Source organism: Sander lucioperca, chromosome 2 (genome assembly GCF_008315115.2).
Source record: "Sander lucioperca isolate FBNREF2018 chromosome 2, SLUC_FBN_1.2, whole genome shotgun sequence".
NCBI lineage: Eukaryota > Metazoa > Chordata > Actinopteri > Perciformes > Percidae > Sander > Sander lucioperca.
The window spans coordinates 31,030,052-31,053,604 of NC_050174.1; the positions used below are offsets into that span (position 1 = coordinate 31,030,052).

At 39.9% G+C, this 23,553-nt stretch overlaps 1 protein-coding gene across 2 annotated transcripts in view; it reads left to right on the forward strand.

The window, feature by feature from the left end:
* Positions 1 to 23,553, forward strand: part of kremen1 (kringle containing transmembrane protein 1) — a 63,171-nt gene that overhangs the window by 21,428 nt on the left and 18,190 nt on the right. For both annotated transcript variants that reach the window (XM_031305664.2, XM_031305665.2), the window contains exon 3: positions 6,820 to 6,911. In XM_031305664.2, coding sequence (XP_031161524.1) covers positions 6,820 to 6,911 — 92 coding nt within the window. The remainder of the gene's footprint in view (positions 1 to 6,819; positions 6,912 to 23,553) is intronic.

Below are 23,553 nucleotides of genomic sequence, written 5' to 3' on the forward strand. Positions count from 1 at the left end.
CTATCGGTCAGTCACACTCCAAGTACGGCTGTCAGCGTTGTATGCATGACTGTCAAACTTGTGTATTTGCAGGGAGCCACACCGTTTTGTGAGTCAGTTCAAATTCACCGAGACGTCCAGAACAGTGGCTTGGCCCAGATCGCCAAGCTGTAAGAAACAGAACACCCCCTCCTTCTCAGCCCAAAGACTCTGAAACATTTCTCTAAGTCACGGTTGTAAACTCATAACGCAGCAATGCTTTGAAGTGGCACTAGACAGATTTGTTTTTTACTTGAACTGGATGGGAATTTGGAAGATTTATGAGTAGGATACATGCAGAGGATTGTGGAAGGTTTTCCCTGTCCATTAGGAGTGTGTTATGTCCAACAAGCAATCCAAAATGGACATCGTCTTTGTTTGGATTTGGCTGTTTTCTTGGCCACTGATGCAGCTTTTCCAACTCACTGACAGCTCATAGCTTTGTTTCTTCCCGACAGAGGGATTTCTGTCACTTAGAGCTGTAGCTACAACTACTCTCATTCTCTCTCAGACATCCTCCTTGTAAAGAGTCACCCATCAGCGAGGCTATTGGAACCAAAGTGGCCACTTCATTGTGAAAAATGAGGGATGGCATTTATGGCATGTCTGCACAGGGTCAAGTATTTGTGCATGCCGCCACCCACGTGTGTGTTGGTGTGTGCACATAACATGTACGTCCTTGCAGACTAGAGCGTTATTCCACCGCAAAGCAGGATGCAGGATTTGTTTTGTCACAGAAAGTGAGGTCTGTTGAACGTTGTTGCTCAATTTGGATTGCAAATCTCCTTATTTATATGATTGCAATTCAAATAGTGTTTCCCATATTTTTTCAACCTTCCAACTCTTTCTCATCTGCCTACCCTGGCTCTGTCCGTCTTTCATGCGAGGCTTACATTGTTGCTTATGTTTCTGGCTTGAACACAATAGGTGGTGATTCTTAGACAAAAGTGTGAGGTGGCAGAATGAAAGCGAAAAAGAGGGGTAAAAAAGGGAGAGCCAGAGTAGTTTTGGCATGTCTGACACTGAGGCCAATTGGGGTTTTATGAGATAAGAGCTGAGGCCAAGGCACAGGTGGATAATGTTAAGCCGGGAATCATTGCATGTCTTAGCTTTAACGCACGGCTTTAAGCATGTATCAGATGTTGAGAAGTAGAGGATTACAAACTCACTTCTTGTCCCATCACTGGCGTTTTCCCGGTGGTGATTTAGTCGAGAGAGCACCACAGTGGTGCTGGAGAAAGAGCCCTAACAGCCCCCACATTTCATCTTTATAGCCTGGTATAAAAAACAAAACTGTGAAAAGGGGGAGAAACTGTGCCGAGAGGAAATGTCACATTGTTCCCCTGCAAAAAAAAAAAAAGAAGCCCGAAGTCTCAGGAAAAGGACAACAGCGCTCGTGTCTAAGCTGAGACTTAGCAAGAATCATTTCAACAGGGAATATCACACCACTTGATTCACACACTCAGCATGGTTCGATTCAGAATTAATTTCATATCATAGAGTGGAAGTGAATGATCCACTCTTAAGTTAAGATATTGAGCTTGGACGTTACTTTGCAAGCATTTGGCAATTTTACACTTTTTTTTCCTTTGACCTTCTCTGAATACTTTACAACATTCCTAAGAATATAGATCTAATATGGAAGTCCTGATCTATTTTTCATTTATTGTTCCTTCCAATCTACTGTTCCTACAGGCTGATATTAGACTCTCCCCCCGGTGTATTAGTATGAGGGTGTGAAGTCCATGACGGTTCAGTGGGTGTTTGAATAGCTTTGCCAGCCATTTCCTGGCTGTTTATATGCAGTGTGTGTGTGTGTGTGTGTGTGTGTGTGTGTGTGTGTACTGTAAAATTTATGAGTGTCCACTATGGCTTCTAATGCTTTTCCCTTACATAGATGAGATAATGGAAATGCCAGAGTGAATAGTGTTCCCCAAGTTGATTGTAATTGAATCTCCATGATGTCAGGTGCAAATCTGAGGTCAGGCAAACTGCAGCCAAGTTGTCCACCGTTTGTATGACAATATTACAATCCCAGTGCACTGCTTTGTTAAAGTGAGGAAGTTAATAGAAGTGTCCCACGAGAAGATGTAATGTGTGGCGCTAAAGCATCAGCAATCAACATTATGGATATCTCAGAATCAGAGTAGGAACCAATTTCATGTCATATAACGTAGCCCTTATATGTATATTCATTTGTCTTTGAAAGGGCCAGTTCACCCAAACTATTAACAAACATGTTTTCGAACTTCGTTTTTAGTCATACAGATATTTTAGGTTTAGGTTTTATTTGCCCAGGTGTTGAGATATCACTTTCTGACATTTCTGTCTCCAGCTAATAGAGTTGTAGCTGTAGTGTTACTGAACATAGAATCACAAGGCTCCCTAATAATTTAGGGATTATATAGATATAAACCAATAAATACTAAAATACCCATGAGCCTCAGCTGCTGTGGAATTTGTTGTTTGTAGAATTTGTGAACAAAACAGGGCAGAACAGTTGCTGAGTTAATCCAGAATTGATCCAGAGTCAGTTTTCTCAACAGCGGAATCTTTAGCCTTCATCCGCTGTTACGTAGCCAAATATTAAGCTCTGTTATTGGATGTTTCTTGCTAAAAATGAAGCTTGGAAGTTGTAGTTCACATCTACCTCTTACGTTTTCTTTATATATACAGGGTTGTACCTTCTACTCTTTCTTAAAGAACCACATATTTTCTGGCAGTTTTCGATGATTGAACCAGCTGGGCCTAGTTTCTGCTGAAGAAATAGAAAAAAAGAGAACTGTTGACAGTGAAGTCTGGAGATTATCCAAAGTGGGATAATTTCTCAATGCTGTAAGCCCTTCAAATTAAATTCCATTCATCTCCATTGTATTGTGGTAGAGGCAGAAATTTCAGAAACAGATATTTTAAATTCTGGGCAAATAAAACCAAGCATGGCTAGATACCAACAGAGGTAGGTGAGAAAAAGTTCCTTTTGTAATTTAGGTGTATTGATCCTTTAAAGTCAAGAAACATATAGCGATGTGTTTACCAGTCACACATCACACTGTGACATAACAACCTCATATTTAGCACAAGTGGACCGTGAGAGAAGAACAACAGACAGTACAGTAGACTATACATATCGGCCGACAACCAACAAGCCCTCTTCTTCAATACATGCATTCATGCAGCACAGCAGCAGGCAGCAGTTTGCATGCTAAATCATCCAAGTCAATTAAAGAGTCTTCTCTCAGGCTGTAAATTGCCAGACTCTGATCTGCTGCTGACCTCAAATCCCAATCCAGACAAGCCTTTCACCACCACTTTCTAATCAACATTTCTCCTATCTCCAATACTGCAAAATTAGTAATAAATATATTTTTTACATGTCTACTAGTTTAAAGGTCCCTCTAAAATCTTACTTAATGTTTAGCTCGTGAAAAACAGCTAGAAGCATGTTATTCCCAGCATTTGCACACATACAATAGTTTGATGTAAATGATTTTGAGATTTTTATATGTAGTTTCACAGTGCCAGGCTTTTTAAAGGTGATCATAAATTTTCTAATTCAGGTACATGGAAAATAGTTATTAAAGGAAACCTTTTGAACAGCAGCCAGCTAAGAACAACTGTTTTTTTCTCTGTGTTCAGATGTAAGCCACTATTGCTTTCAAGTGCAGGATTATACAGCCTGTGAAGCAAAAAAGCAATGTGGCTAAAATTGGCTCTGTTCCCAAAATATGTGGTTCACTCCGAGCAAAATGAGTCAATCAGCGTAATTGTGCCAATTAAGTGTCCAAACATCTTCTGTGATCTACCTCTGGGTATGGGAGTGTTTCAACAAGCTCTTCTACTCAGAGCCAAGCGGGACATCTCTGACGCACATGGATGTGAATGCGAGCCCCCTCCTCCCCCTTAAAACACACACACACACACACACACACACACACACACACACACACACACAGCAACTTGTGTCACCGCAAGGACCAAAGTATTTTTCTGTGCTGCCGGGTTAAACGAATGATTTCCGTCCATCGAGGTCTGCTCTTATCTGCACTGTGGCACCTCGGCTAATCTGACACTGTCTGCTTTCCACCCTCACTCCCCACACACACACACACACACACACACACACACACACACACACACACACACACACACATGCACACATACAGTCACACACACAGTCACCTCAGGGCAGGATTGATTATGTTTCTCTGTCATGTGGACTGGCCTGTTCACCTTAGCCCTGTGGATGATGTTCCCATGCTTCTGTGAAAAGGGTGTGTGCAGGTGTGTGTGTTAAAGAGAAGGATTACAAAACTATTTGGGGACTAGGAGAGAGAGCTTGGAGGGGCACACCACGTCATTTACTGATCAAAGATGCCGGTGGGTCAGACATTGGATGGGTGGTCTACTGAGGATGTTTTTTTTAATGCTAATGGTTGTAATTCATGTCTGTCTCCTTAGGGGGTGATTCAAAGTGCAGTAAATTACATAAGTGGCTATAGATGAGCTTTTGGGAGTCTTATTTCAAATAGGGCTATTACACATTGACAGGCATGAAAAAGAGAAGGGGAGAGAGAAATAGAGAAAGGGTATATAATCCAATGTTTTTGATGGTTGGACCCAGTTTTTGCTCTTTTCATTTCAGCAGTAGCCTCAGGCTAAACAAACAGGTGTCTGCCTCCAATCTGGGTGGAGCAACAAACCGATCTGGGCCCATTGAAATTTACTGGAAAACAAGGCTGGATTCCTATGAACATGGCAACATTTCAGGTTGAGATAAGTTCTGGGCTTTTTTTGATGCCAGAATGGTAGAATAAAGAATGAAGAAAATGTGACTACATAAGCTCTTTCTTCACACATTCCCATTGACGATAGGTTGTGCGCACGAGTGAAAAGCTTTTAGGCACTTAAACTTGAGTTCAATCCAAAAAAGTCTTTACAACGACATCTTTGTCAATGCCTCATTCTGAGTGTGAAAAGAGAGGAGGAAACTCAGGATAGTGTTTTTGATAGGAGAAGAAAAGAAATGGAAACGCCCTTCACAACTTTGTTCAGAAAAGGCGAAACGGGAGAGTGCAGCGCCACAGGGCTTTTTCAAGATACTACAATGAGGTGTGTCAAAAGAGAAGAGAAAAGGTCTCTGGTAATTATACCGTAGTCAAGTCTGAAAAAAAATAGCAATGTCATCTTAGATGGCTTTTTTAGTCTACAGGGTGTGTATTTTTACAGTTCACACTAATTGTGATATAGAGCTGAAACAGCACACAGATGAGCGCCCTCTGCATACTGGCTGCTTTGATATAATTCATCAGCAATTTAGAAGTTGCCACAAGGGTCATGATGTACAAAGTCGCATGATTACCCTGGAGATATGGAGTGCACAACGCTTTTCAGACATTTGCATCTTCAATCCCACTTCTTATTGCTTTTGTCAGTAAAACTGAAAAGCAGAAGCACCAAGGGGCCTGTCAGCCGTATTATGATGGGTTAAAAGAGGCCGCAGACAAAAGCGTTGCCTCACCACCCATTCCTTTTTCATGTCTGTGTCTGGCCCTGGAACAAAGAACCTTCCCCCCGACCTCCAACCATCTCCACCCATCAAAGACCCATTGGTCTGGCCCTTGACTGACATGCATGGTCAAGCCTCCAGAGCGCAGAGGAAAAGGCTAAACTAACAAGCGCCAAGAGGGGCTACTGGGAATGATTGACACAGCCAAGATAATCTCCTACGGAAACATTATTGAGTATTTAGCCCTCTGCAGTTGGGTTGTCAGTTGATCTTTGCATTGTTGTTTTGCCCTCATATCTCTGCCATCATCCTTCTTCCCTTCCTTCTCTCCCTTTACCTTTTTCTACCTTCTCTGTCTTCCTTTACTGTTTGTCCCCAACGTCGCTGCTTCCATATGGAGACAGATAAATATGAAAATGCAATTTAAAAATGATGTGCATCCACACTAGTCATTTTTGTAAAGATCTCTGCCCACTTTGAAACCACAAAACAATATAAAAATTGTTAAATATTGTTCTTGTTACATTTTGGTGTGCAAAATCACACCTGCTAAAACCTGCTATCATGATGTAAATGTTTAATACAGCCTATTTTATGAGTTTGTTGTTTCCATTTTCACATATTTATTATAACTGTTGTCAGACAGCTGAACAAGCAAAAAAGAGAGATTTGATTGGGGCTTAAAAACAGCCGTTCTTTCACTGCTTCACTAAGATGTGTAGATAATCACAAATAGTTACTCTGTCAATTGGTTTCTCGATTAATCTATTAACTATAAACTGTCGCATGATACATTTTTACCAAGATACAACACAGTTTACCATCATATATGACAAAGAAAAACATCACGTCCTCACATTTGAGAGGCTCGAGCCAGCAGATTTTTTTTGCTTAAAATTATTATTTGATCATGAAAATAGCTGCTAATAATTCCATCCAATTATCCATCATCCAATCAATTAATCAACTATTCGTTGCAGCTCTAATCACAAAATTGTATGACAAATCAACATAAATACAGTTTAACACCTGTATTGTGTGTTTGGTTACGTTGAAATTGAGTAATCACAGAGACGATAGAAAGTCTCCTGCCTTGCACTAAAATCCATGTAGGTGTTTTTGGATTTATCCACTTTGGAGAAAGATTTTAAAAAGTTCAATGTTTGGGTCTTGAACAAACTGCTGATTTGAAACCTGCAGCCTAAATGGAGACAAAAACATACATGATCAGATTTAACCAACTTCGTGTGGACATGGTCTAACTTTTACCCCTCTACATGTACGTATGTCTGCAGGAATCCTGATGGGGACGTGCAGCCGTGGTGCTACATCGCAGATCATGAAGACGGGATCTACTGGAGATACTGCGACATCCCTACATGCCAGAGTAAGAGATTATTGCCACTCCTTTATCTGTCTTTCTGTCTCTCTCTCTTCTCTGCCCTTCCATGCCCTTTGGGCCATATCATGGGCATACGGACCAGCCATTTTCATTGCTATGCTCATCTGCTCGCCTGCTTAGAATAGCTTTTATAGACTGTATGGCTTGAACACAGCTATTATCATCTAAAAAATGCCTCTAATTGCCTCCCGTCACCCCTCCTCCTGCCATGCCCAGGCCTGCCTTTACTTTAATGCGAGCTGTCAATCATTGCTCCTGTGTATGTATGTGTGTATTTTTGTGTGTGCGTTTCTGTGTGAGTGCTCATACGTTTCCCCTTTGGCTTCGTAGCTTGTTTTGGCACGTTTTTTTTTTTGATGCGTGTGATTATGTGCATCTACCTGTTTGTGGATATATTTGTATATTTTGTGCACATGTGGGTGTGAGTGTCCCTGTCCAGTAATTCCTAGATGAATGTGTGTGATGTGTCTGTTTAAATTGGTAGATTTTGTGCTTCTGTGTCTTCTCTACCGGTTTGGCACACATTTACAAAGAGCTGTCTGTCTTTAATCCCATTACTTTCCTTCCCTCCACCTTTTTAATCACTGCTGTTGAAAACTGACTCAGGTGGATCAACCTACACGGTTGTTGATGCCAAAGATTAGAATTCCTGCAGAGGAGGTTCAGATATAGCGATTTGCTTGGTTATGTTTTTTTAACTGCCACACGTGCTGACATTTCCAAGACAACTTAATGTTATTTCAACATTTTCCATGTGTTCTTCACTTTGCAAGGCGGATTAGGTCAGAAGTGTTATTGCATGGTTTTAGTAACGAAAAGAATATGGTGAATGAACACAATGTGAAAGATAAAGGCAGCTGAAATATAGCCAAGCAGAACTCAAATATTTAGTTCAACTAAAATAAATATTTAATTTACCTCTTCAATCATGAATTACATTCCCCTTTTCTTATGTAATAAATCTCACTACCCTACTTTTTCTCAATTTTTCTCTGAGGTTAACAGTCGTCCACCTTCTTTATCTATCTTCAGTTCTATTTATTTTCCAAACACATCTTTTTTTATACCTCTCTTATATCTCTGCCTGGCCCTTGCATTCCTTAAAGCAACACTAGAGAACTTTTTGTAACTTAAAATAATGTTTCCAAAATCGTTTCAGTGGTTCATCAACTCGTAACAGGGTGAACCGCACTTCTGCATTCGCTTTGCGGCTCTCTACCGGCTGTAACCGCACTAAGCAAGTTTGCCAGATCAGGTAGCGGATCTGTAGTTCGAATGAGACATAATGGGACAATACCGCTTCCAACCTGTAGGGGGATCGAAGCGGGAAAAGTTCTCTAGTGTTGTTTTAATATTTTTGGTAGGAATATAGTTACAATACTCTACTTTTGAAATCCTTGCCACAACAGATAAAAGCCTAAAACTGGTGGACAGTAGTAGACAGACAGCGGAGGGGCAAAGCTGAGACTAGTGTTGTTTTTGGCGGCCTGTTTTAATTTTAGTTTTTATTAGTTTTAGTCACGTTCATACTCTTTTTAGTCTAGTCAAGTTTCAGTCGACTAAAAGTCTGAGCATTTTAGTCTTATTTTAGTCAGAATTATCCATGACTATTTTAGTCTAGTTTTAGTCGACGAAAATTGATGACATTAGTCTAGTTTTAGTCAATGAAAATTGTATTTTAGTCTCTTTTTAGTAATGCAATTCTATTTAATCCAGTCTAGTAGTATAGACTAAACCAAAATGTTGGCCAATAAGGGATGCTTAGTACACACGGAGTCAGTGAGGTAGGAACTAAGAACCTACACACTCTCTCACACAAACAAACAAACAAACAAACACACACACACAAACACACACACACACACTCGTTTGTCTCAGTCGTTTTCAGCTCCAGTGGCTAACGTCTGCAGCTAATGTTAAAATGAGACACATTAACCACAGCCTCATGAGTTGGCATTAGCTTTCTAAAATAGAAAGTAACGTTACGTTAATGTCTTGACTTACCTCAATTTCATTATGGAATGGCTTGAGATGTCTCTTAAGGTTCGTGGTGTTTTTTCCTGTGATTTTGTGACCGCATTTCTCCCCATCTTCAACACATTCCATTTTCTTTTCCACTTCTATGTAATGAAAGTTTTTCCAAATGCCGTTTTCTCCCAAAGACGCACCGGCCGCCCACGGTCCCTTTCTCTGTGTCAGACTTAATTTTGTTTGTTGTCGTTTACGCTCATCTCACTCTCTAACTCAGTGGTTCCCAACCTTTTTTCCTTGGCGCCCCCCCCCACTTATGTCTAAGAAAAGCTGAGCCCCCCCCGAAACCGAAGTGGAGGTAATTCTCGAGATATAGCCTTACTTTCTTTTTTGATACAGAGGAGTTATCAGCACTTTTACGTTTCTCCGCCATGTTTCATTCATAAAATAGTGATGCTGTGGCGGGATGATAGCAGCTAGCAGCTAGCAGCTATCAGCTAGCAGCTAACAGCTGACCTGATGACAGCAAGGGTCCCAGGTTAAGAGGTCCCGGAGGTTTGGCCTACTAAGTAGCCTGCCTACAATTTGAAGCGAGAACAAAAATATATAGTTTTTATACCAACTTTTGTATACATTATATATTCTAGTGTATTATCATAATTTGTTTAACATGTGCAAATATTTTTTTTTTACCTCAACCTCAAACCAGATAAAGACTTGCGCCCCCCCTGTGATCTTTGCCGCCCCCCTTAGGGGTCCCCGGACCCCAGGTTGGGAACCACTGCTCTAACTCACCGCTGCATCTTCTAAATTAAATAATGCCGCGACAGGGCTTGAGGAAGTAACGTCGCCTGCGTCTGCACCATAGACAATATATACAGTCTATGGTCTGCACAGTGCAACCCGAATAATAATAACGTGACTAAACTCGTCTCGTTTTGGTCAACAAAAATGAAGAGACATTTTAGCATAGTTTTTATTTTGTAAACCACATTTAGTCTTGTTTTTATTCGTCAACAATATTGCATTATACATTTAATTATAGTCATCGTCACATGACCAGCATTTACGTTGCATCTCGTCTCGTATTCATCACCTGATAAAGGTTCGTTGACGACGATATTTAGTCATAATTTTCGTTGACGAAAACAACACTAGCTGAGACTTAAAGATGTTGTGACTTTTCACTGCAGTAGGCACCAACAGGCCTCAAGAGCCTCCCAGCCCCTCTAGCTATCCCACCATTATCCTGTCTGAGTAGCATGCTTGACTAAAGCCTGCAGTTTGAATGGCTTGCGTGTTTATGTGTATAGGAGCTTGTGTGTATCCCATTAGACTTTTGACTGACCTATTTCAGACAAATGTCCATTTAGCTGAAATTAGGACATTTTTTGATCCAGATGGATTTGCCATGTGCTGGTTCAGCCTTGTTTTTATCTCGGATCCAGTACTGTGCAGCGTGGAACTCATCCTTGCGACATGTGGCCCATTTCTAATGGCTGAGAGCGTCGCCCGTTTCAAATACTGTCTTACATGAACGCTCCTCTTTCTGTTTGGGCATTTAAAGTTATCCGGAGACCTGTAATGTAAGAAAAAGAGATGAGGTTTGCTGTGAGCCAGGCATCCAGTGTCATGAAAACATGCCTGCTCAGTGGAGATGGTTTCTCCCTGCAGGGATACCAGGGAGCTTTCAGACACGAATGCTCTGTCTCATCCATTGTGAAACCACAATCGCCACGTGGTGCCTCACCTTCTGGCGGTGCCTGTTCTCAATCTGCTGCCTTTGAAAGCTTAAGCTGCCAAGTGAGAGAATGCTGATGCTCTATCAGTGACTGTTCTCAGCCTGTGGCTGGCAACACAAAGACCGAAAAAACACAGTGGTGTGCCAGGGTATGGGCAACAGTGGTCTTTGTTTTCATTTTGTCTGGCTCTTGTTTTGTCTGTGCCTTCGTTTTGTCTACTTTTTTTGCTTATGTTTGATGTTGCGTGGTTGGCAGTTGGTGGCCGCTCACTGAGGCACCTGGAGCCTGCAAACGGTCTGCCTGTCATCCAGCTGGGTTCCCTGTCATCTAGGGTCATGCCACCCTGGTGAGGGTGACACACCCTGCTTGTGTGCACAGATGAGGCCAGAAACATATAGTCTGACAGGATGGATTATAGTGTAGGTCACAACATTTGTTGATCCTAGTAATCCCTCATGGCAGCAGTTATCATGTGGTAGAATTATCTAAACATTTCAAAAGGCGCGCTGTTAAGGCACATTGACTACTGTACAGGTTGACATTTCTCTGGTGTGTCATGGTGGATGCTGGTTTTGAGGCCCTTCTCATTCTCAGGCCACTAAACGCTCAGCAAAACATAACCTTGTCACAAGAGTTATCATTTATTGATGTCCAGTTCCTGTGTAGCAGACTAAAAAAATGTGCATTTCTAAAATCTCAACTTTTTTTTAAAACTAATTAATACGAGCTATATTGAAAGTAAAGGTTGAGGAATCACAGCGCCGTTTTTCACACTTTCATTCACTGTGAAATTCAGTTTTCTCTGTACTGTCCACTAGGTCGGTTCAGTACTGATTTATTTGTATAGTCTCAGTGCATAGGGCAGACAAGGCTTAATGTTGTCTGACTAAGCAATGCTTATTCTAATGAGAGGTGAGAAATTAACAAATGGAGCTTCTGGCCAAGCAAGTAGGTTCAAAGAGGTAAAACTCACTTTTAGTCAACGGAACAACGCCTTTCGGCTTGTGGCCTTCAGGGTCATTGTGCCGTAAATTCCTACTCTGCTTCTACAAACCAGTGGGTTCACCAGATAAAGAGTTGACAGCTCAAAATAAATTATTAAGGGACTTTAGTTTTTAGTTTTTTAGTTCAAAAGTCAGATGGTTCCTGGAAGGTCTCGAAAATCTATTTTCTGGTTACTTGCGTTGAGGCCAGTTTCCTCTGAGATTAACTCATATTGAAAGTACATTTTACCCTGTTGTGATAAAACAACCATTCAGATTACTGATTCAATAGATGGCAAATGATTTGTGGTTGAGATTTTAAAGAAAATCCAGTAAAAAATGATTCAGCTAATGTTAATAACATCTTTATGTTGTCAAATGTGAAGCTGTTCTGTATGTCTCACTGTTCCTGTTTCCTTTTTCTGAGTGTTCCATACTGGAAGGACATTTTGTTTTGGTGTGGCTCCTTTAAGCTGACATGCATTTACTTCATGATATGCCCTGGCTGAGTTTGATTGACACATAGTGTAACTGTCAAGGTGAAGTTCTCGAGCGTTTGCCAAGACAAAGACACTTTGATCTGCACGGCGGGAGCTCATCTCTCAACAGCATAGCGTATAACCAAGAAAAACTTGTTGTTCCACTGTGTTTTTCTCCAGAAAAGAGACTTGCAGCAGCTGTGAGGCTTACCCTAATGGGACAATGCCTTTTAGGAAAATGCTTATTTGGAATATATTTCATGTGGAGGACCATAATAAGAATTAATTAAATAAAACCCAGGAATAATATTGGGTGATAAACCCATTCAAACACTCACATCTCCCACCTCTTTACTTGCAGGAATCAAAGTTATCCACCTCAGCTCAGGGGTTTGAGAAAGTTATTTTTTTAACTTTTACACGACCAAGTGCTGAGATTGTTTTGACTTTCAAAACTCCCTATAATATTTTGCAATTAAAGCGTTCATTTTTAATTCACGCTATACATCATATCAATCGACATCAAACTTTTTAAATAAATAATAAAGCACTTTTACTCAAGTACTGCACTTGAGTTACTTGTACTCTACTTTAGTATTTCCATTTTATGCTACTTTATACTTCTACTTCACTCCACTCCATCTCAAATATATTATTGTAAATATTTTTTAATACTGGACCTTTTCTTGAAACAGAGTATTTTTACACTGTAGCATTGCTACTTTTACTAAGTAAATTATCTGTGTACTTATTCTACCACTGATTTAGACATAATGAAAATAGCACATGCTAACAGGATGGAATCTTTTTTCCCTTAAGTTATATATTTTCTATTAACAGAATGTGGTACCATTGTTAGTGTGGCTGACAATACCTGTTGTGTTGGGGATTCTCATTATCTGTACACCAGAATTCCCGTAAGCTACTTTGTGGTATTTTAAGATATTTCTTTGTTATAGAGCTGTCAATGTGTTTTTAGGCCTACTTTCATTTAAACAATCGAGGGAACATCTGATTAACACTGCCTGTCAACATGGAACAACAGTCTCATTACCAGAGGAACCACATCCATCTGGCAAGCTAACCAGCCACACCTTGAAGACATTAAAACAAAGTAGCTATGTGTTTGGCTCAATGTTTTTATTACTAAACGTTCAGGAAAATATGCAGTGATGAGATATTGCTCTAATTAAGAGTGATTCATGAAGCCGCTAAATGGCACTTTGAAGTTGTGGGACACCTGAGTAGACTGCCAGCTAGTCTCAAATCTGACTAGATATCAATTTTTATTATTTTATTATTACAGTGATTACATTCTTGGAATTTATTCTTGACAACTGACTTAAATTATTATTTGATTATCAAAATTGTTGTTGATTCATTTTCTTTCAGTTGATTCAAGACCATGTTAGCCGAGTACAAATCAGTTGCAGGCCCAGGTAAAGTGGAGTCGGAGACAAGAAGAGGACTGAGAGGTGTCAAGTCTAAATAGAAGCACAGCAAAGTATCAGTCAATAAAAAGTATGTAAGTATCATCAGGGAAATGTACTTAAAAGTAAAAGTACTCAATGCAGAAAAATCCTCACATTTTAGAAACTGGAAACAATCAAAACAGTTTTGTCAGTGTGTTTAAGTGTTTAATCGGCTAATCATTTCAGCTGTACTTGTAGGCCTATATATTGTTGGGTAGTTTCATTTATAATAAAATATCGTATTTTATAAACCATGTGTTTTGTGTACAAAAATCTTAATTTCCAAAGTAAGTAGTAACTAAAGCTGTCAAAACGTAGTACAGTACTTGGGTAAATTTACTTAGTTACATTCCACCACTGAGCGTGTGCATCAAGATGAGAAAAAATAGGCAGGAAAAGTCAAACGGCTGAATGAATGACTGAGACAAGAACAAGTGCGAGTCAAAATAATGAACAAGAGGCCGAGACAAGCCAAACATGTCGGACATGTGGTCTGGAAACTGAGCCCAAACTGAAGCACCACAGCCCTGCCTCATGGCTGTTGTGGTAGCATGAACCAGGGATGCCTTCAGGTTCTGTTATTGCAGTATTTATCTCACTCTCTGTCATTGTTTTTAAAGGCAGAATATTTCCCCTAGGTGGTCTTGTACAAGCGTTCACCACAACCAACCCTCCCAACCCAAATACTGAGGCAGGTTCAGGCATCACTGAGTTGAGAAAGATGTGATTCTGTGTGTTACTGTGTGTGTGTGTGTGTGTGTGTTTGTTCCTGTACTTTTGACAGGGTAAAAAACAGAGATTTAGACCTTCAAAGTGAGGACATTTTTGTCAAGTGAGCACATTTTGGCCATTCCTTACCTCTTTAAGAGGCTGCTGCAGGTTAAAATTATGAGGATTAAGGTTGGGGTAAGGTCAGTTTTTTTTCACACACATAAAAAAAAAAAACTAAGCAAAATTAGGTTGTTAAAATTCAAAGAAATATTTCTAACAGATGATCCAATAGAATGAATCATGTGGCTCCCCATAAAAGAACTACACTCATATAGACCTGATGAATGTAGTTAATGGAAAATGTGTGTGTGTGTGTGTGTGTGTGTGTGTGTGTGTGTGTGTGTGTGTGTGTGTGTGTGTGTGCGCGCCCGCATGCAACCAGTGTCCAAAATTAGCTTTTTCGCCTCACCGCCCCCAGGTAAATTTAAAGAATTACCTGGCAAGAATTTTCCTACCAACCAAATATATTATTATACATTTTTCATAGAAATATGCCAACCTCCTTCTTTTTAGAGCTTTATTATTTATAAAATTATTACAGGTGCTTTTTTCATGTTGATTCAGAGATTCAGGCATTTGAAAACTGCTCACTCATACAATGGAAGTTTTTGTCTTAATTGTTTTTCTTGCCCCTGGCCACTTGGGGATGAAGTTAACTTTCTGCTAATATTTGACTCGTGAACCGTCCACACACTAAGAGACAGGAGAGATGTTTGGGCGCTACAGATTTAGAAGGGTGAATCAGGAGCCTGTGACAGAGCCATATTTTTTTCACTACAGTTTGATTTCTCAGAAAATAAAGATCGTACAAATTTCTGCAGTTATTTGGCGCTTGACGGATGCTCATTTTTTGACATCTGTGAGTTTGACGTGTCCCCTTTCACCTGCATTAGGCCTGTCCTTACCTGGCAAAGAGGGTTGGGGAGCTTTGAACATACTCATTGTCATCTTACTCTGACCTCTGACCTCCTCAGTGCTCCACCCACACCTGCCCTCAGGGGAAATACCTGCCTGCAGTGCTGTTGGGAGACTCTCAGACAGAAACTAGAAAGTAGAGACTCTCACAAAAACAAGCCATAGGACATGAGGTAGATTTAATCTCTTAGCCTCTCTCTTCCTGGCTTCTCCCCTCTCTCAACATGGCTGGGGTAAAATTAGCCAGGGCCATTAGGGAATTAAAGGTATTGATTACAAGGCGAGCCGGTTGTGTAGAATGTTTGCTAATGAGAACAAGTAGATGGCCATTGTTTAGTGCATGTCTTGGCAAAGAGGAGGAGATGAATAGAGGGTCAACCAATTTAGCTCTCAGGAATGAGGGCTCACAGCGAAATGTTTACCAGCATGGTTCTGTACAGGTGCAATAAATGTGATTTTGTTCAGCTAGTGTAATTTGAGCTCACATTGCACGTTGTGTTTTTCATTTTGCCAGATTTCAGCAAATTTGATCAAAAAGCATTAGCTTAGTTAATATGATTTTTAATTGTGAAAGGCGAGACAGTGATTAAAATAATATCAATATGCCTTTTCAAATTAGATGCCGAGTTTTGGAAACAATTAGCTCGTGGTACTTGGGTGCGCAGAGCTTGCAGCGCATTCGAAAGGAGTTGTTTTTGCATCCAACCATTTCGAAAAATTCTTCCAGGTACGGCCAGGGATGTAGAAGGGTTGGCTCGTCTTCCTGGCTACCAACCTCCTCGCTGGTGCTTGGTTGGGACATTTCGCTCGAGTTCTCTTGAGTCTCTGCCACGGACATCTTTGCTTCACTCTATCCGGATGGCGCAATGTAGTAGAAGTAAAAAGTCTGCTGTAAAATAATTACTCCAATAAAGTATAGATACCCAAAATTTCTACTTAAGTAAGAGAACGAAGTATTTGTACTTTGTTACTTGACACCTCTGACAATGTTAACCATCTTAGTTTAGCATGCTAATATTTGCTAATTAGGAGTATATACAAAGTATAGCTAAACTAGATGAAAGATGAATAATGGGATAATCAAAGGTTTTTTGCAATTCATCCTGATAGTGGCATGAATGTTTGTACTAAATTTCATGACAATCCATCCAGTAGTTGTTGAGATATCACTCAAAATAACAAATGTCAGCCTGCTGGTGGTGCTACAGGGAAAGTCATTAGACTTCATCCTCTGGTGATCATGAATGTCTGTACACAATTTAATGGCAAGCCATCCAGAATGCAAAATTGGATCAAAGTGGTGGTCAAAGAGCTATGCAGTTAACATGGCTAAAAATGATCCTACAGTGTGGTCCAGAGCCACATATCTTGGCAACTCCTGTCCTGATCGCCATTACATTTAGTATTCATGTTCTTCAGAGGTTAACTCCCTAACTCTTGTGTCTCAGATTATAAATACATTCCATTGGCCAACATTGTGACCCTTGATAAGGTATCTTAAAAACTACTAAAAGAGGATAAATGTTTTTGGTGTCTCCCTGACAATTGCCACGTGTGGGCCAAAAATTCTACGAATGACCAAAGAAATCTTAATCTCAACATCGACATCTGTCGGGTAGACTGCCATGAAATTTATTGGCCCCATTCATGCTTCCCAGATGATAAAACCTTTTGATTTCTGATTTGATCACTCCATTAATTATCTTGTGCCACCCTCAAACCAAAATGTCAACTGTGCAAACAAGATGCAGCATGTAATAATATAATGGGCAGATTTGTAAATGAAATTTATGGAGCACATTAATACTCCCTCTTTAATAAGGCCCTTTGATTAATGACTGCATGTCTTTTTCTCTTGCTCCCTCCTCCAACAAAAAGTTATGTTTAGTATGAGGGCTGAATAAGCTCTGAGAAAACAAATCTCATGCTATATATCATTACTTTCATTGCTATTACAGGTGTGTTTAGCAGTTATTCTTGTGTTACCTATACTCATAGTTTCAAACAATCTCTGGAACAATGCTTTTCTTTCTCGTTTTCAGTTTTATCCCATCATGTTTTAGGCCAGTTTGAATTACGTAAGAATGATGCACTTTTACTTTGCAATTTATATTTGTGCAACTTGCATTTGAATGATTAAATGAATGTGTTTGTTGCAGGCCTTTGGATAAATTGCATATGACATTTCGCTAATTGGAATTTGAAAAAAAAAAACATGATTTGAATGCAATCTTTTCTCTACACACTGATTACAAACATCAAGTCACATGTGAGGGTGTTGTTGTGAGGGACTTTTCTATGGAGCTAAATCAACGCCAAATGTTTTGTTAATTTGAAAAAAATATATATAGACTAAAGCTTGAAACTAAAGCTTGAAATTGAAAATTTAATCGTCATCATTTTCATCAATCGTCATTTTCATCGCAGCCACTGTCGACTTATGGTCATTCTGACAAACAGAGGTTAACAAAGACACTACACGTTAAAGTAAAAAAACTTGAGCTGGACACTGAAATTAGTGTAAAAACACCAGCTAGCGTGAAGCTAACATTAGTTAATGCTAACTTTAGTGCTAGCAATGCTTCATTTCCAGCTTTGTCCAGCTGTCCACCTATTTTCCCTTTATGTGTTAAGGACAAAAAAAATGCCACTGCGGGGATAATGTCCAAAGTATCTATTCAAAAATGCTAATATCTTTCACGTCTTACCTGTGCGCTGGCGCCAGGGTTGCCTTGGCAGAGCGGACGCCATGCTGACTGCCGAGTGAATACTGTGGTGCATACATTCAAAGTCGTACGTGGAAGTGGGAGAAGTCATTGTTCCTGCTGAACTGCACAATCTGGCACAGTTTATTGCTCTTATAGTGTAATTGGTACCACGTGTTGTCCAAAACAGTTTGTTAAATGGAACTTTGTCACTGGCATCAGTTTGTTTAGTAAAAATCACATGTATATAGTGCATAGAAAGCATTCAGTCATAGTTCTCGCAGTAACACAATTTCCTGAAGGCAACATGACTGAGGAGTCTTCTGCCTTCTTTGTTAGGCTGTCACTCATAATTCCACGCCCCTCTGAGTTGAAGCCACGCCCCCTACGCAAAATCAGGGCCAACAGCCTGAAACCGAAAAAAACTAATCTGAAACTGAAAAAAAGATTTGAAGCCGTAAAAAAAATAAGTTTTGAATCTGAAAACATGAAATGTGCAACTGAAAACAAATATAAAAGTGAAAAATGAAAATTAATAATTTATTCAAAATAATTCCAGAATTTAATCTAAATTTTATTCAACGTGAAAGAAAAATTGGTACACTTATTTTTAGTTTGAATACATGGTTTTATTTTTCAAGTTTTAGACCAAAACTAAAATTTTCAATTTCAAGCTTTAGTTTTTCAACTATATATATTTTTTCAAATTAACAAAACATTTGGCCCTGATTTAGCTCCATACTTTTCAAGCTTGCTGCATCGTAACACATTTTCTTTACCTGGCAAACTGTTTTTGCACATTCCTTCCAGATAACCAGGACTGCCTGCCGCAGTAGACGAACACAAAGTCGATCTCTTTGAAAGTGAATGATGATAAATGGAAGTGCACCACTGTGCGTATCTAGAGCCTGAGGTGGTCACAAAGTGTCTGCTCATCTTTTAATCTCCCAGTCGCCCCAGTATCAAGTTCGGGACTCCTCGGGACACAGGCTATTAGGTTTGTCAGTTATGCAGTGTGGCGGCCATTTTTCATCTCTTCCTTGCATTGTTCGGCCCAGTCTCTGAGGAGGCACTAATTATTCATTTAAAGCTCCAGCTCTTCCCTCTTCCCTCTAATTAGATGGTTAGTCACTCTCCCAGGGCCCCAGGCTGGGGCATTGATCTTCTCCATCTCAATCTTGTTGTAACATAGCCTCCACCACACACACACACACACACACACACACACACACACACACACACACACACACACACACACACACACACACACACACACACACACTGAGACAGAAATGTTCAAATGGGATTAAATAGGACGTACAGATACATTAAACATGCACTTGGTATACAACATACAGTTGAGTCTCTCTCTCTCTCACACTCACAGCCCAGCGGCATGTTTTGAACATCCCACTAGCAAAGTCATTCTGCTGGATACAAATACTTCTCTCATTCTGTCCAATAATAAGTCCCTTATTGTCTAACTGTAAACTGTTCTCATTTACAGGCTGGATAATTTATGATCTCTATACAAAAGCAAAGCATGAACCCCAACAGAAACAGATAATAGCAACTCACTCCTCCTCACAAACAATACAGAGTTTCCAGAAATGCTTGTCCTGAGGGAGTTAGTGGCATATTTCTCTGTTTCTCTTGTGTTCTCGCGGGCTGTGGTGCAGTCGACAAGACTAATCACAGGCTAGATGAAACGCAGCAGCTGTATTTGTTTATGTATTGAATATACTGTACTACAAAAGGGGTGATAAATGGAGCTGAGACACAATTAAAGGAAGACAGAGCGAGGAATAAAGACAAAGAGACAGAACGTGATGGAGAATAAAAAAAAAATCACATGAACACCGACTGTGAATAACTGTTGTTTCCTTGCTTTGCTGCACTTAGCATTCCTGGGAAGGCAGCGTACGTTTCAAGAGGTGTGTGTTTGTGTGTGTGAGTGTGCATCAGATTTGAATTGTTAACCTGCTGGCATTAATGGGTTGGTGGGAGTGTTTCCAAGGCTTCAGTATACCTGTGTTTAAATTACTCAGGCCTTTTAGAACTTGAGGAATGTGCTTATAAAATCCTGCTTCTCCTCTTTTGACCTCACGGCTTTAATATCCCTTCTCTAATGTGAAAGCACTAATGACTTTTTTGTCTCTGGTTACAGTGTAATTTGATGGTAATGAAGCAGTGGTGCTGCTTAATGGATGGTTTTTGGCCACAGTGAACGTTAAGGTTTTTTTGTTCCAGTGTTCCCTCAAAAAAATCTGGACGATTTCTCTCATGTTTCTACCAGAGATACCTATCAGACATTTCTTTCTCTCTAGATGCAATGTACTTTCTGTTTACTTATAAGCAATATCAAAACTAAATGCCTGAGATGTCTAACTCAATGTAAGAACATAATCCATGAAAAAAATCTGTCTCTACAAAAATGCTTCAAGGCTAATGCGGCATAAAGAGAAAAACTTTAAAGTGTTTATGCATTCACAACACAATCAGAAGACAAAGCATGTGATATTGGACAAAAATGTAAACACTGAAAGAAGATAATGAAACATTGTAGCAGCATAGCAGCTCTGGTATTAATGTATGCTTCTTTGCATGACAATAAGGAAAGAGAATATATTATCCTCAGCTTTGCCTCATCAGTATAAGACATGTAAGTAAGTAAGTAAAGTTTATTTATATAGCACTCATCACAGACAGTCACAAAGTGCTTCACAGGCTAAATAAATAAATAAATACAATCATAATATCATAATCAATAATCATAAAAAGCACAATAAATGACAATAATTCGTAGTAAAACACGCATAAATACAAAGTAATACAGTCAACAATGTGGCTATACTGTAGCTCAGCTGGTCTGTGCTTACATTTTTTCATTAGTGGAACTTTGACAAAACGTTACACACATGAAAAGAAACAAATTAGCAAATATCCCTTAGATGTCCAATTATTTGATTTTCAAAAAAAATAAAAAGTTATGTAAGAAGAAGTTATTCTGGAAAAGGAGCGCACAGTTCAGCATGGCTATAATCATTCATCTTAGAAAGCCCACGCATTAACCTACACAGTGAAGCCACAGTGGTGATATCGTTTATGATCTGTGTGGGCGCTATCTGTCAGCCCCTTTAAACTGACCTTTCATGCTCCCACATCCAGAATTCATCAGGCGGTAGCTGACGGTGGTTTCTCATTGAGAGAACAAACATGCAACTAAATAACACAAAATCACCTGACAGCAATATTTTTAATATATTTTATATAAGAAGGAAGAAACGTTTCCTGAAGTTTAGTGACTTAGTTCAGTGCATCCTACTGTACTAGGCAGCCCATCTGTGAATTGTTAGATTGGCTCAGTAAACAGTGGCTATGAATCAGAAACATACAAAACAATAAAAGCAGAAGCTAATAATGACTCTTAATGACTTTTATTTTGATAAGAGCTTGATATCATTAGACGTAATTTTGAGACTAGGTTCAATATAATACCTTAGAAAGTTTTTTCAATACCTTACTTTAAAAAGCCAAAGTTTTCAAATGTTAAATATTGTCTAAAATTGATCCCAATAAAAAGAAACTACACAAAATTATGAATCTGACATTCGTGCATGCTGTTTGTACTTGACAATTTGACAAACACATTTTAGTTTGTGCCAAAAAAGTATTGAGGTTTGATACGCAGCCCTAATTTTGCTTTAAGAAAAAATATTTTCAATTTTATTGCAGGCTCTTTTATGTAAAAAAAAAATGTCTGTGTCATCATGGCTTCTCTTGCAGATTATAGGATTAGGACCGACTGTGACAATAGCTTTTCTACTGAAATTCTCCAGTGTTTCAACTGTGATTATAAGGCAGGGACTTTAAAGGTTCATTGTTCCTTAAGGCTTCATACTCTCTCTCTCTCTCTCTCTCTCTCTCTCTCTCTCTCTCTCTCTCTCTCTCTCTCTCTCTCTCTCTCTCTCTCTCTCGCTCTCTCTCGCTCTCTCTCTCTCTCTCTCTCTGTCTGTCTGTCTGTCTGTCTTAGCTCATCTTTTAAGTGGAAATATGTAGCACACTCTGCTGTATGGAAGAAAGCAAGCAGAGTCTGGTTGTTCAGAGTAAATTTTTGCAAATGCAAGCAGCTCGTCAACCTGCTTGCATGCACTCTCTGCCAAGTGCACTTGCCAAAGCTTGCTGTACATGTTTGCCTCTGTGTTGTTTGCTTTTCTCTTCCTCACTGATGTGTTTGGGGTCGGCGCTGTTGTTGTGTCTGCTGCATCAACAGAGGTGTTTCCTTTTCCCTGCTAGACAGACACCCATGAACCTTGTTGTTTTGCCTGCTGCCTCATGTGTTGCATTGTGGGAAGGCTAACCAACTGCTCTTTTCCGAGCCAAGGCAGCAGGCTGCAAGGTTTGTGATGAGTCTGGCTGCAGTCAAGTCTTGTTTAGCTCTCTGTGTCTGTTTTCTTTCACTTTTTGTTTTTTACTTTGTGGGAGTCTCCCCTCCCGCTGTGATCTCCTGAGGTTTTCAGAGGTCTGGTTGGGCTGTATGGAGAATTTATGCACCTTGTGTTTCCTCCATTTCTCCCCTCTGGCTCGTTAAAGTCTAAATTCCACCGACGGCTTTGAAGTGTGTTGAATGTGTTTGTGTTTTTTCTTTTCTTTTATTGTACGTGGAGATATTTGCACTTGTTGCGCCTGCAAAGCAGATGTTTTTAAGGAGCAATGCTTTGCTGAATTTTTAAAACAATTTTACACTTTTCTTTTGTTGGATAAACACTGCATGCAGGGAAGGTGCAGAGGCTGCTGCCCTCTTCGTCTCCAGTTGCAAACAAACGTCCAGTGTGATACGATCCCACTACCTGCTGCTCTTTAGCCAGCGCTGCACAGCCCCTGGGATGAGAAGAGGACAAAGACTGATAAATTGACTGTAGTCTGTAATCTTCTTGTCAAAGCAAAATGAAAAAGGAGCACTGCTGCCTTTAATCTGGTTGTTGAGCCCTGCAGTGGCATTTTCTGCTCGGCTTTTCAAAAGCTCCATTGAAGTAGTACCTGTCTGCCTTGCTTGGAGGGAGGTTGCTGGTTCCCAACCAGGTGTTTATCTCTCCTCTTTTCTCATCTGCCCTCCTGCAAACTTCACGGGTGTTAATCCAGAGTATACTTAAATCACGTATAAAAAATAAACTGCTGTTACAGCACTGTCCTGTCTCACCCTGAAAATATGAAGTACCTCAAAGATTCATATTACTGTCATGTTTGCCTTTAACCTGTCATATAATCCAGCCTTAATTCTGCAAGTGTGCACCATGGAGTCTTGCTAAATGATTCAAACTGCCACATATATAAAGCTTTGGCAGGGTTGTGGCTGAAAAATGAATATTACACATGATTTATTGCTGTTCTAAGGGAGTCTGAGGACTGTGTCTTCAAGTGTTGAGTCATCTGTCAAACACAGTTCCGTGCGGCAGCGATTCATTGCTGCAGCCAAAATCTCGCCGGTCACTTCACGGTCATCAAACGTGGGTGAAACGCAGGGTGTAGCCCTCTCTCTGCCAGTCTGTTTCACTTCCTTCTCTCCCTTCCTTCCTTCTTGTTTCCAGT